Source organism: Teleopsis dalmanni, chromosome X (genome assembly GCF_002237135.1).
Source record: "Teleopsis dalmanni isolate 2A chromosome X, ASM223713v2, whole genome shotgun sequence".
NCBI lineage: Eukaryota > Metazoa > Arthropoda > Insecta > Diptera > Diopsidae > Teleopsis > Teleopsis dalmanni.
In genome coordinates, this window is record NC_051848.1 from 45523547 (window position 1) to 45539634 (window position 16088).

The 16088-nt window shown below is 27.1% G+C and overlaps 1 protein-coding gene across 9 annotated transcripts; it reads right to left on the reverse strand.

Annotated features, from left to right (window-relative positions):
* Window positions 1-2139: 2139 nt before the first annotated feature.
* LOC119662246 lies at window positions 2140-5928 on the reverse strand. 9 transcript variants are annotated; one of them, XM_038071827.1, is made up of 9 exons: window positions 5748-5928; window positions 5509-5583; window positions 5294-5444; window positions 5080-5230; window positions 4866-5016; window positions 4456-4606; window positions 4312-4398; window positions 2408-3184; window positions 2140-2341 (listed from the first exon to the last, which is right to left on the reverse strand). In XM_038071827.1, exons 8-9 carry the CDS (start codon window positions 3174-3176, stop codon window positions 2193-2195), a joined length of 918 nt encoding a protein of 305 aa, XP_037927755.1. In that variant the 5' UTR covers window positions 3177-3184; window positions 4312-4398; window positions 4456-4606; window positions 4866-5016; window positions 5080-5230; window positions 5294-5444; window positions 5509-5583; window positions 5748-5928; the 3' UTR covers window positions 2140-2192. The 9 variants fall into 9 exon arrangements, with proteins under 9 accessions (XP_037927755.1, XP_037927756.1, XP_037927754.1 ...); XM_038071828.1 differs by having other exon boundaries at window positions 5509-5586; XM_038071826.1 differs by lacking the exon at window positions 5748-5928 and adding an exon at window positions 4670-4802 and having other exon boundaries at window positions 5509-5612.
* Between the last annotated feature and the right edge of the window lie 10160 nt (window positions 5929-16088).

Sequence of the window (16088 nt, forward strand, 5' to 3'; positions counted from 1 at the left end):
TAATTATCCAATATTGTGAAATATAAGTTGGGGCAGTTACCAATTTATAATTGCCTCGCTGTAGTGCTTAGTTGAGCCATTAAAATTTTTACATCAAATTTACGTATTTTATATATATATTTATATATATATATATATATATATATATATATGCAATTGAAGGATACTTCGAAGTTGGAATTCGAGTGTTCACCACACCCGCAAACGACTGAAGGATCTTATAATAAATTATTAATATACATATGAAATATATTAAAAAAACCAGGAAGTTACTTCCTATCTCACCGCCTTTATTTACAATAAATCGGTGATAACTTATTTCTTAACGGATTTAGACAAAATATTTAGTTATTTGCTAAACATTCTTTCTTATATGTGTTTTTCAATTAAAATGGAAGATATATGGATAAGATTTTTTATGGCTTGACGATGACTTCAGTGAAGAATTAACTTAAATAAGTGTAATGTAATATACTGGACAGATTAAATGAGAATAATTTCTTATACTTATTTAATGAAATATAGAAGTCCTAATTGCACATAATTAAAGCCAAAAAAAGTATTAAATAAAAACAGTGAATGTAGTGAATATATTTGAGTATAGACTTTTGATGCTATGAATTTGATGAGGCACGAATACCTTAAGTTGTTGATAGCTATCATTGACAGAATGCAAATTAATTCAATTGAAACAATTAAAAAAAAAAGTATACAGTTAATTTATTTCTACAACATTAGTGAAAACAACAAAGGCAAAATTTAGCTATTTTCAATAAATACTTCATTCAAGCCAATCCACAATTAGCTGGAGTTGAGGAGGCATATCTTCCTTCATGTTCGCTTTAGCCGTCTCCAAAGAAAAAGTTTTGCCATTCACTGCTTGTTTGTGTTTGGGGATATAATTAAAGACTGGAATATTATTTAAAATTACCCCAACACGAAAAGTTTACTTGTTGAACTGTAGTAACGAAAGCAGAGTAATTTGTGATAAATGCTCTATAAACCTGCAATAGCCTCCCAAAGGACTCGAATTTATCTAATAAGTAGGCACAAGCATTTAAAGCATTCAAGACAATAAATTAAAAATTCTCTTTCATTTGAATTCGCCAAGTTCAGCTCTTTAATGCGAACTCAAACGCACAAACGTAGAAACGCACAAACGCACAAACGTAGAAACGCATAAACGCAGAAACGCACAAACGGGCTCCACACCAGAATAAACATTAAAAAACAATTTAATTTAAATTACTAATAAAGTGGCAAAATTTTGAAGCAAACAATTTTAAAACTATTTAAACACCCCCCTCATCCATGCCCCTTCCTACCCGCCCTATATAATCATGTAATTATTATTTGCGTTGATATTCCAAACGAGTTCGAAATAAAATTAAAACGTACAAAATTTTATATTTAAGATTCGATGGCTCGGTATGTATCTCGATTCAGAATTTAACGTTTTATTGAAACACATTAAATTTTAGTCGTTTCTGTAGTCATTTTGGCGTGTCCTAAATTTAAGTGCAACTACACATAATCCATGGATTAATGTATAATATGTTGTTGATGTGTTGTAATTTCGTTCCAAATTAATTAGTATTTCATTTCGAACATACGTACGAACACAAACGTAAATGAATGCATTTACTGGACTACGTGTCTGCATTTCGAGCGTTTTGAATTTCAGTTGGAACGATAAGTGACCAATACGATTTAGAATATTACAATTGGTTTGACTGGTACTCCTAAACCCCTGCATAAAATATTTGACATTTAGAGAATTTGTCCCCATTTATCACAAGACCCATTTGATTCGGTTGTTTTTCTAGGTTGGAAGACAATCGCCGCACTGACGGCACGATAGTTCAGGCCAATAATATCAATATCATCGACATACGCAACTTTTGTAGAATATTGTGCCAATGCTGATCGAATTAAAGTTTCCAACATTAAGTTAAAGTCACCAGTAAAAACTTGAAACCATTCCGCGTATCATATTTCGGTTTTAAAAAAAAAAAAAAACACCAAAACAATCGTCAGAACAATGTCAAAAGTAAAAAAGAAACCTATATTGGAATCACTATCTTAAATGAAAATCAAATGATTAACTTAAGACAAAAACTATAATTTAATTAACGATGATCCAAAATATATCACAAAATTTAGATAACAAAAATATTTGAGTACATGTTAAACTATGGACTTTCTATATCAGACGTTTCTAATTGGTTTTCATATAATGAAATTTCGTCAATATTGACCAGACAATATTCGGTAATACCTCGACCGAAAAATTCGTAAAAACAGGTATCTTCGGTAATCAACTCATCAATTGGGTTTTCATCTACAAATAAAAAAACACGAATAAGAATAATTCTCAAATTATATATAAAGTTTAAAGCTTTTTTACCTTCGGATAGATAGTCAGTTAGTATGTAGGAATACTTGTCATGACAATCCCTTATAATTTGCTTATCAGCGAAAGATAGATCAGCAACAGCTGGTAGAATAATTTGTTTTGGTAATAATCGTCCGCCCTGTGGTAAAGAATAAATATATTCCATCCGCTGCATCTTCGATAATAATTCATTGGCATCCATGGTAAAATTGGCGTTAAGTTTCATAATAAAGCAGCGATTTTTATATAAATCTACAATTGCGGTTTGATTCCTGTTAAAACTGTGAATCACTTTACTTGAGAAACTATTCGTATTATCAACCACATAAATGGCTGTGGAAACTTTTCCACCGGATGTCTCATTGAATTCAATTACTTCACGCAAAAAAAGCTCATATGGAAAATTATTATCTAATCGTTCTATCATTTTTGGCGCTATTAACGATCTCCAGCTATATTCTAAGTCATGTGTTTGTATAAGTAGGTACGGTATAGCCTGATTGTCATCGTATAGCTTTGGCACAGCACAAAGTGCACGATAATGAAGAACTTTTTGCTTGTGACCAAACCTGACGTAAACCATGGATGTTAGGAAACAACACACTAAAACACTGAAAACGATCGCAAGTACAGCCATAAACGTCTTCATACGAAATGCGCTTGGTTGTTTATAGTCTACAAGGTCTGCATCTATTTCAAGTGCACCATCCTGTTGTCCATCCTGACGGCCTTGGAATAAACTATCAGGGACTTTTTCCATAATAATAGATGTGTTCTGCATAATTTATACTAAAAGAACAAAATTGTTGTAGAAAAATTTAATTAGTTTTTAAATTTCCTCCAAATTTATTAAAATATATATAAACTTACAATATTCGGAACAAAAAATATCAATTATTAAATTGAAAAATGTTTTTCTTACTACAATAATACACACTCATGTTTGTATTGATGGACATAAGAAGCAAAAAAATTAATCAAGAAGTAAAAATTTACAAATACATAAGAATTCAAAGATAAATGTTTTATTTTAGTACCACAATAAATAAGGGAAAACGAGAAAAAGGTATTGCCACACTTTCACTAGAAAGTTCCTTTCAGAGAGAAAGGAACTCACACAATAACGCTTATTTCTAACACAAATTAATAACACAGAGAGAGCTAAAAAAAGAAGAGTAGAATCTGATTAAGTCTCATACAACAAGTTCAGGCAGTATCTAAAGAAACTGAATCCAAGATACTGACTTGGACTTGTTCGGTGTAGCCATCTTTGGAATATTCGTTGCTAAGATATTGGAAATTAACTGTGCATATTTGAATTCTGAGAAGTATTTATATTATATCTGATTGCTTCAAATTAAATGATAACTGTCGAATACATTTTTATCACCTCAAAGGTGATATTTGAAAATTCCGAGTTTAATAAAGTTGCGTTATTTGTTATGGAAATAAATGGTAACTTATAAATGTAGTATATAACTAGACTATGAACAGTATGTAGCATTCAGAGGCTGGAGTTAGACGGGAATTATACAGCTGAATATTACAGAAATTATATATTCAAATGAAATTATAATTAAATAGATTTATATATTTAAAAGTTAACCTATGATATATGGATACCTCTCTAGGGCGGCAACATTTTTTTAAACACTAATTTAAATTGGCTGCAGACGCTTTAGGTACTTATTTTTCTTAGAAATAAATAACCAAAAAAGTGCTGTCCTGGAGCAGAAAAGTGGACAATTTTATTGGCTTTGTTAGCAAATGAACAGCGTGGGAAGCGCATTGCTCATAAGTGTCGAATTTCTTAAGATCGAGTTTACATAATAGCTTCAATTAATGCCATTTATATTTAATATATAATAGATCGTCAGGTGTATGAAAGTTTGTGTAATATATTACTTAATATTTACCTCTTTTTGAACTTCCTTTATGGCAACTTTTAGATAGTTCAACGCGGATATTTATAAGTTTATACCATGAACCAGTTATATCTAATTCTAAAAAATTTTATATATATATTTTTTTGATATTTACTGATGTAATACAATATTTACTTCTTTTTCAGATTCCTCTCTTTCTCTAAGTCAACTTTTAGATAGTAGATATATCTACGCGGATATATTTAAGTTTATACCATGAACTCAAATTCAGTATATTATGTCACTAAAATGTCCACAGGGGTCTTCTATTACACAATAGTTATATCTAATTTCAAAAAATTTTATATATATATTTTTTTGATATTTACTGATGTAATACAATATTTACCTCTTTTTCAGATTCCTCTCTTTCTCTAAGTCAACTTTTAGATAGTAAATATATCTACGCGGATATATATAAGTTTATACCATGAACTCAAATTCAGTATATTATGACAGAAAACTGTCCACAATAGTTATATCTAATTTCAAAAAATTTTATATATATATTTTTTTGATATTTACTGATGTAATACAATATTTACCTCTTTTTCAGATTCCTCTCTTTCTCTAAGTCAACTTTTAGATAGTAGATATATCTACGCGGATATATATAAGTTTATACCATGAACCCAAGTTCAGTGTATTATGTCGGAACACTTTTTACAGGTCTTGACTAGTACAAAACAGTTATATCTAATTCCAAAAAATTTTATATATATTTTTTTTTGATATTTACTGATGTAATTCAATATTTACCTCTTTTTCAGATTCCTCTCTTTCTCTAAGTCAACTTTTAGATAGTAGATATATCTACGCGGATATATATAAGTTTATACCATGAACCCAAGTTCAGTATATTATGTCGGAACACTTTTCACGGGTCTTGACTAGTACAAAACAGTTATATCTAATTCCAAAAAATTTTATATATATTTTTTTTTGATATTTACTGATGTAATTCAATATTTACCTCTTTTTCAGATTCCTCTCTTTCTCTAAGTCAACTTTTAGATAGTAGATATATCTACGCGGATATATATAAGTTTATACCATGAACCCAAGTTCAGTATATTATGTCGGAACACTTTTCACAGGTCTTGACTAGTACAAAACAGTTATATCTAATTCCAAAAAATTTTATATATATTTTTTTTTGACATTTACTCATGTAATACAATATTTTACCTTCTCTGGGACTCCTCCTTTTTATATCCTAAACCTGTTTTCAGTATATTATATTAGAGTCCTGTCCATAGGTCTCTACTAGTACAAAACAGTAATATTTAATATCAAAAAATTATATATATATTTTTTTGACGTTTAATTGAAAATTAAAAATGTTTAAGTAAAATTATAGAATGGGTATCCACATATCTTAATTTACTTATAAAAATAGTCATTTATGTGAGTGTATATCAATATACCTGTAAATTAAATGGTAATTTTAACAAATTTCTTTTCACTAAGCAAAATCTAAATCTAATCGAAGTGACTTGCGATGATTTTCATTAAAAAGGCCACTAGGTTTTAAAATTTGTCCAAATTACTCCAGCTTTGTATATAAAAGCTCAAAATTGATTCCCTCAACCGATTTGATTTGAAGATTAATTTATTTCTTACTACAATAATTTAATTTTATGTTTTGGTTGAAGTTAAAAAATAAAAATGTCATTGCCAACTAAGGTTTATTCTTTCTACTAGTTTATCTACTTTTTACTGAAACTATTACATTTAATTTCAAAACTCTTTCAATTACCCCTTATTGTAATTTATCCTATTTTCTTGGACAACTTTTAAGTAGTAGAACCCGATACTAACACTTTTATACAGTAAACCTATTTTTAGTATATTATATCAGAGCACTGTCCACAGGTCTCTACTAGTACAAAACAGTTATATCTAATTTCAAAAAATTTTATATATATATATTTTTTTGACATTTTCGCGTTTTATATAATTTTTACCTCTTATGGAAATTGTTCCTCTCTCTTAAACTGATTTTAAATAACAGAACTTCATTATTTATGTCTATACAGTAAATCCGTCTTCAGTGTGTTATATCAGAACACTGTCCATAGCTCTATACTAATATACATTTTTTCGACGTTAACTCGTTTAGTACAATATTTACCTCTTGTTCACATTGCTCCTTCTATTTTAACTGCTCATCCCAACAATTCTCTAGCACCGATTAGAAGAATTCAAGCGACAAAGTAAAGATTTGTCGTTATAGATCTCTCCAAGCCGGTTTTTCACAATAAAAGTTAAATAGATTGCCAGGTTTTCCAAGTGTCAATTAATTGACGTGCATCCTGATTAACAAGTAAAGGTTGTAGCTGTAACCGTCAAATCATAATCTACTGAAGCATAATCTGTTGTACTGTTAACATCTTTTAAAACCTCAACTTGAATTTTACGGGGACTGATGGTTTTAATAGAAGACTGCTAACTAATCGGTTCATAAGTATTACCTAATGACAATTACCTGATGACAATTAAGTAATATACTATATATACTCACTTTCTTGCAATATCTGATATCATTAATTTAAAAAAAATTCAAAAATGTAATAAACTTTTAAATAAATATCAATCCAAATAAACACCGCAACAAATCTTTCCTATTACACACGAATATTGTATATCAGTAATTTCGCCTTTCACCCTTCGCCCTTCACCCTTCGAGCCGGCATAAAGTGGCAATTTATCTTTTAAATGATTACATGTACATCGCATAAATTTCAAATATAATAAATAAAATTGCATAAACAAACGAAAAAGATGAAAAATTAAAATATCTCGATAAAAGGATACCCACGAAATGCAAATTCCTTTAAATATACAATATACATTGAAGTATAAATACACAGAAATGGAATACTAAATGTACCGACATTTCACTAAGAAGTAAAACTGAAACAACACGAAGCGCTTAGAATGCAAATGGACGGGCTGAAATAATGGGTATGAATGGGTATGACAATATCGGCTGCGAAGGAAAATAGCAAATTCATTTCTAAATACCCATTGGGCCTAAAAATGTAAATTGTGTGAATGAATAAATATACATCGGAAACAGGTCAACTTAACCGCTCCGAAATGAATATGAAAATTTTAAATAAAAACAAATAGAACACAATTTTGATACATGTGTTCCCACGAACCGCCCGGAATTTATCAATTTTAATCATTTTCATTTTTTAATACACAAGCACTTTTTTTTTTTTTGAATGAATAACTATATTAAATTGAGTTATCTGAATTCATTATACTCAGACCCCAGATATGCTATGGTCAGATCTGAGTGGTATTTTTGGAATTGCAAATATTTATATGAATAACTACCAAATAAAATTTAGGGATACAAGGAATCTGTAACAAGGTTAGCTCACTACTTTACGTTTTTTCTATGCCAAACGAAAGCATAATCTCTCTACTAGGTTGTTGATAATAGTGGCTGAATTGAAGTCAGAAACCACCCTTTTCGTTGTAGCATTATCTTCCATCCTCATGTCATACCCTATACAGTACAGCCTACAGAAAGATGAAGATGCTACTTCATAGTGGATTAAGAAGCTTTCTATGTCATCTTTCTGCTTTATCGCAAAAATTTTCTTTTTCGTTGATGGAAAGCGTCATAATTCACTAAAACCACCTTGATTGGAAAAGATTTGTAGAAAGAGCACAATAATTTCAATATGGTTATTAAAGTCCTTAGTTCTAATACAGTTAAACAATGGACCATAAAGCAGAAATGGATCATACGAATCGTGGGTATAACCTTAACTAATCTAACACAACAAGCAGACGATCAAGGTCCATTGTACTGTCAACATCGCAAAACTTTGAAATCAAGTACAAGTGAGTTTGTAAATTTTATCAGTCAGCACTGTGTACCCAATTATATTGATATCGTCAGCATATACTCGTACTCTATCTAAGTACATTTGTGGGTATTATTTAATAAAGGGTTACATTATCTGAAGTCTCGCACAATGTCATAGGTTTGAAAAAACCTTCTTATAGTTACAAACATTTTCAAAGCGCTATAAGAGATATTTTATGTATGTACAGTGTTTTTTTTCCGGTATGGGGTTACCATTCTGTACCCTAACATATGCAAAGCATTGGATCTCATTAATTGCTTATGATTTCTGCTAACTATAAAATTCAATTCTATATACTAATATTATTAATATAAACTCTATATATATTTTCAGGAACAAAATATATATTAAAATTTTGGTTTAATTTTGTTTAACATTAGATACCATTTTAAAAAAAAAAAAAAAAAGAAGATTATTATTGCCGAATCACTGATCATCTTGACATTTTCACATTTGTCATAATTTGTGAGAAGTTATACGAAAAAGTGGCAATCATAAAATATTTGAGAAGGTTTTATTAGATTCTCCGCTTTTCACCTCTTCTTCCACATTTGGTGCAGAAAATCCATTAGTGGATGTTTTAAACCATAATTTTGGTTTTACTAGACAATTTTTCTCTCTTTTGTGTTTTCTTTGATTCGTTTCCTTACTTTTGTATCAGGAGTAAAATTATTATTTTAGTCAAAAGTTGTGACAACTCAACAAAAGTGTCAGTCAAGCTTTGTCAAAGAGAACCATCATATATTCAATTAGGTTTGGTTATACCAGCGATCTTAAGGGATCCACTGAGGTCTATAGGCCAATTGAATATAATCAATTAAAATTTAATCAATTATTTTTATTAGAAACTTAAATTTCAAGTCTCTACCACTTACTAAGCCTGAGATATTGCCATTTACAAACTAGCCCAAAATATAAATTCTCAAAATTCTATAATATGGGTCATTTCTGTGTATTTATTAAATTTTTAAAAATATTAAATATTAAAATAATTAATATAAATTTTCCGAAATACAAGAGTGTTCATTTTAAAAATTTTTAAAAAAACATCAATGAAAGAAGTTTCATGTTTTTTTTTTTTGAAATACGAATATTTTTATTTTATTACAGGAGTCCGAAAAAAAATTTTAGCCACGTCGGAGGTAAAGAAGTAAATTCCGTCTATAAAATAATGACCTATATGTATAGTCGATTTTAAAGGTATCAACTTATATGAAATAACTACTTTTCTCTAACTCGGAATTATGTATTTTAAAAAAAATAAAGTTTATAATTTCATTGAAACCGCAGAAACCGGATTATTTATGACCCATATACATAATCGATTTTAGAGACATCAGCTAAAACATAAATTTAACATTGTTAACTTGAGCACAATAACATGTGTTATCCTTTAAAATTATAAAATAATATATCTACTTGATGATTTTCGGATTCTAGCAGCTATGGACCATCTATTAGAAGTTCGTTCTACACACTTTAAGAATCGACTTAGGTTGTAAGTTATAACAAAAAACCGACAAAATAAATGGTCAAGATTGCACATAAATAATATTATTATTATTAATTACGAATATATATATATAAGAAATAATTGCAAGACCACTGATGATGAGTATTTGGCAATACTCGAAACGGCTATATGGTCAGCCAAAAATTCAATTAATGAAAATAATATAAAAATAATTTTTGCTGTTGTGATTCACTAATACACGAAACCTCTATATTAATACAATTTAAAGATTTAATGGATGGCTTTGAAATTTATATCCATATCGCTCTTTTTATGAAAAGCACATCTGATGCCTGATCAGATTTTATCAGAATTCAGATAATTTGAGATTTTTGAAACATATAGAAATACCAAGATTTTTCTTGGTGTCTCCTAAAAACCAAAAAAAATCTTATATGTATATATAAGATATATAGCTGATACCTGATTTGATTTTATTAGAATTCAGGTAGTTTAAGAGTTCTGAAGCATATAAATATAAAGTATATATAATTTTTCACTTGTCTCCTAAAAATCAAGAAAGATTCTATATATATATAAGATATATAGATATAATATACACAAGATATATATAAGATATATCTATATATATAAGATATATATAAGATATATAGATATAATATACACAAAATATATATATATCTTATATATATAAGAAAAAATATATAATTGTAAACGTTTGAATATTTAAAAAATCTCTGGAAAGTAAAGAATTGGTCTCACTTTATTGAAACTCAATGGATGATTGATTTTCTTTTGTGTTTGTGTAGGGTATATTAATTTTGTACTGTCTTAAAAGTTTTTTATCTCAACTCAGGAAAATGTAAATGTAGTAGCAATGACGCGTGCACTCGGAGGGTAGAGCTTTCCGTTGTCAGCATCGAACCACGCGCGATGAAAAATATCCATCAATCCCACTTAATACCATAAAATTACGCGAAATGAAATAATAATAATTTCATACCTTCGGAAAGTGCGTGACCTGGTATACAAAAAATAGAATAAAAATGAGGCACTTAAGTGCGCCACTAGCCACTTATGAATCACTTGAGAGTTGTATGCAATATTTTCCGTTCGGTTTTTAACCTTTTTCATTGCACGTTCCTAATTCAGTTTTTTACTTGTTATCATCTGTCAACACAGAAAAACATTAACGTCCAACATCGGTATTCTCTTAAGTCGGGTCGATTCCAAAAAATTTGGTGAAACAATCTAAAATAGAAAATTAATAAATTGGTGATATACTATTAGACTTCACCCCAATCATATCACTGTTTTTTGTCAAATGCAATTAAACACTACCGGGACCAAGTACGAGTTCCTGTCAATTAAGGGAAAACGGTTAGTAGAGTAGACAGTGTTAGTAGAGTTTTTATTAACGAATTAATTAAAGTTTTTAATTAATGTAATAATAAAATATTGCACATTTATTTAATTAAAATTAAAAATTCTAAATGTTCTCAAACGTTAATATACTATAGTTCATATATCAGTAAAAGGATAATAGCACCGCGTTAGTGTTGATAAGACCCACGCGAAAAATTTCGAGTGTTTTGATATCCTTAATTAAATGTTTTCTATTTATATATTTTTTATCCATTTTTTCTTTTTTCTTTTTTAAAACATTTTTGAATTCCAATTTCGTTTACTGCAAACCTATTTTATCTTTTACTTGTATTTTCTTATCTAATTTAGGAAAACTCATTGAAAATGAAGCAATTCTAAGCACGTTCAGTTTTATAGGGAATACTCGTATACATCTACTGCAGTGTTTAGTCCTTTTTTAAGGAAAAATAATATTAATGAAAACATTTAAATAGAAGAAACTATAAATAAGATGAATACATCCATCTATTTATAAATGTGTAATTTACTTACACTATAGATTAACAAATCATTCATAAAATGTTGTGTAAATAAGTATAAAACAAAAAGATAAAATTAACATTTCAGACCAATTAATCATTATTTACTCATTTCACTTATAATACATTCACACTGTCTCATTTAGGCGCTTGTTCATTTATATTAATGAGTTCACTTTCTAACTCTAACGTTCACTTTATAATGAGCTCATTTATGCAGTTGATAGAACTTTTATACACAAAAATTTTATATGTATTATTGATATATTAAATTATTTATATATATATTTTACATATCAATTTCATATTCAATTAATAACAAAAAAAATTTTATTAAATACTTACTTCCTCATTGCATTTGTTTACAGCTCATTTCACATATAAAACATATGACAAATATTTCAAATTTATATAATTTCCCTTGTAGAAATTTATTTATAATTGTGATATTCAACATTTTTCGACTTAAATCAGTTGATTTATTTATAATGAGTTCATTAATTTAAAAGCAAGACTTTTAACGATATTTGCCAGAATTGCCCTGTTATTGTTTAAAAGCTAAATCTTCTACTTTCTAATGTCTTCCTTTCCTTTGATTGCTAGTATAGGGTTTCAGCTTTTGACCTTTACCGTCCAATAACTGAAATTTGTTAATTTTGCATTCATAAGAAGTAGTTTTAGTGGATTCGAGTCTCCCACTATGGTTTTTGAAGCTTTCCATCTACACCTACTAGAAAAATATAAGTAAAAGAATTATTTTCTTCAATTTTGATGAATTTTAAACATTTTGTTGAAACAAAAATATGTCTTCATATAAAAATTAGAAAAATCTTTTATTTGATATATACCTTATATTATGTAACTTTTGATTTACAATCAAATAATTAAAAAAAATTAGTAACCTTGTTATCTTTCTAAAATCTTTTCGATTTTATAGAATCAATAGGTAACATTAACTTAAGGACAGCATTGCAATAACAGGTTTAATTACACTCTATCAGCTCGACTTTTGCAATTACGTTATTTTGTTGTAGACTTTTACAATGCAATCGTAAATTATAGCATTTCACCATTATAGTCTGCCCGAGATATATGTAAGTATAATAAGACGCTGTCAAAACTTCATAACGAGACAGAACTCGAATTCTTCATTACACCCTCTTATGGTTATATCTCTACAAGAACGAAGATACATATATATGTATATAATGGTTAATTTTTACTCTTTATCTTTAAATTTTCGTTCTTGTAGAGATAAAAAAGATATGTAAAAATCTTCCATATATTGTCATTGTCACTCCGCAAAAAAACTATTAATAACAAACGTTTTCAAGTTGTGGCCTAGTATGGTTATTTAAACAGATGTAATTATTTAACACATACCTAATTTGTTGCAACTTTAGTAATTCTTCAAAAGTTATCTCATATAGCTTTTTAGCTTATACCATGTTTCCACTGGTCTCATTTAGTTAGTTTTGCTTATTAATGTCGCTAATGAGCATAAATTGCTATACACAAAGACCTTTCATTTAAATGAGCTCATTATAAATAAATCAACTAATTTATCATCAAACGAAAAATGTTGTATGTCACACTTAAAAATAGATTTCTCACAAGGGAAATTACCAAAATTTGAAATATTTGTCTTATGTTTTATATGTGAAATGTTAACAAACAAGCTATTTCATATGAATAAATACGCTTATGCCAATGGAAACGACCTAATCTTAATTGCGTTAACATAAGTAATTTTAGCTGTAGTAAAAACATGATATTACCCTATTTACCGGTTCAATAAATGTAGTTCACTGGTTAAAGTGATCATTTAATAGACACTTAGTATAATGACAAATTTGGTTGCCATAAATTTGCCTCACATCTTTTCAGAATAAAAACAAAATAACTTTAACTCATTCAACTACATTCATAAAATATATTTACGATCTGTTTAAAATAAATAAATATCTTCACAGCATAAAAATCTGCGGATAAGAAATTGCGTACTCAGCATAATTGTAGGCTTGATGAATAAATAGAGTAAAAATTCGGCACAAAACCGACAAACCGACAGCGTTTATTAAAAACTAAGTCAACACTAACATCAGCATTGTACAGCATTCTTTTGTCTATTTTAAAACTAAAAGATTTCGAATATCAAGTCTATTTACTCTATTGTCCACTATATATCCCTACGATAACTTCATGTGGCACTGACTGCAATTCTATTAGTTCTATACATCAAAATACAAGTTAAGAGAATTATTTTATCTGGCTGCAATGCTATTAGTTAGAACTTAGAATACCAGTTAAGAGACTTATTTATTTTCCCATCTGAGCATTTATTTCTATAGACTTTTTATACATCCATCAACAATTTGACACCAGTAGTCTCTTTGAATATTAAAGTTGATATCAAACTCAAACAGCCACCACTATTTAAACGCCAATAAGCTATAATGATGTATATATTTACTTTATATATATATGTAATATACATATATAATATATTCATAATAATAAGTATGTAATTTATATAATATATACGTAATAATATATATATAATATATATATATAGTAAGTATATACATTATTATACCTTATTAGCGTTTAAATAGTAGAGGTGTATATGTATATATATATATATGGTAGCGTTATTTATTCGTATGTAATTTCACAGTGTGGTCGGCGTTCTAATGCCATATGCTGTAGCCGTAAAACCGTATTTATGTGTATTTGCTTATCTTATAGAATTTCTAAATACAGACCATACAGACCATACGGACTATAAAACCTGATAATATATTTCTGAAAACTTTGAATTAGTTTTGCTGTTTCTCACTTGTATTGCTTTTTATAATAATCCAAGAAAAATAAATATAGGCTTAGATATTATTTTCAATTTTTAAATACAGACTAAAGATTTAAATTTCCTTCAACAATTTTGATCGATGCATACATAAAGTTTATATAGGTCCATAATCAGATTTTTTATAGTTCACTAGTTCGTCATCTAAATAATCGACCAATTTTAAAATCAAAGACAAAGAGGACATGTTTTCCCCTTCTTTAGTTATAAGCATATAAATTAATTTAGTGCGTTTTCTAGATAAAAATATTTTAAGACAGTCTAAGGGTCAATTTTACAAAGTATTTTTAAGCGTTGATTTCACATTGAAGCGACACTCATTTATTTAAGTTTTAAGTGATATTTAAGGTGCCTAAAATAAAACACTTAAGGATTACTTAAGTATACATTGTATAGCTGAACTTATTTGTTATTAAACACTAAACTAATTTTATAATATTTTATTTATATTTTATAATAAAATTTAATTATTTTATTTTATAAATATTTTATAATTTACTGTATTATTATTAAGTTTAACAGCAGTTGTTAACTCAGCAATAAAATATTATTAAGAAAGCAAATTGTCAATTAAGTAAACTCTATAACCACCCAATCCGTGAAGAAAAAAATCTTTAAATTAAATTTTAAAAAAAAAATACCTTCAAATATACTTTGCTCTCCTCAAAAAAAATCTAAACCAGATTGGAAGATATTTAATATATTTAGGAGGGATCAATACCAATATTTCCACAAGAAAAAATAACACAAAATATAGAAATATAAGTTATATTTATTCTGTATACTATTTAAGCGTATAGTAAAAAACAATTTAATATAATTAATCTTACTTTTCTAAAAAAAAATTTTTTTTTTAAGTTATATTTTAAGAATTTTAGTGCGATCCAACGCCAGCGTTTGATAAACGTTAATCTTAATCTAATTATTATATATTATGAATAACACAAGTTTTTAACAATGGTTAAAATATGAAATCTATAATATAATATAATGTAAAGTATTTATACTTAATACATTTTTAATCAACAACTATTCTTTTTATAAAAGTTATTACATTTAAATTCGCAATGTAAGACTTTGTACGATTCTTTAAAATAGTTTTTAATTTCAAAATCAAAATTACTTTTAATTAGTTAGTTAATATTTAAATATTAAACAAAAAAATTTAAAAAATAATAAATAAATAAAAATATAGAAAAAAATAAATAAAAGAATAAATAAAAATAGCAAATAAAAAAGAAATAAAAATAAAAATAGAAAAACGAAATGAATAAAAATAACAAAAATATAAATGAATAACAATAGCAAAAAGAAAATAAAATAAGATAAAATAAAATAAAATAAAAACAACAAAAAATAAATAAATAAAAAGACCAATAATAATAAAAAGACTAAACATAAATAAAAAAAAAGACCAAAAATAAATAAATAAAAAGACCAAAAAATAAATAAATAAAAAAAAAATAAATAAAATAAAAAAAAAAATAAAAAATAAAAAAAATAAAATAAAAAAATAAAAAATAAATAAAAAAAAAAAAAATATAAAATAAAAAAAATAAATAAATAAATAAAATAAAAAAAAAAATAAATAAAATAAAATAAAAAAAATATAAATAAATAAAATAAAAAAAATA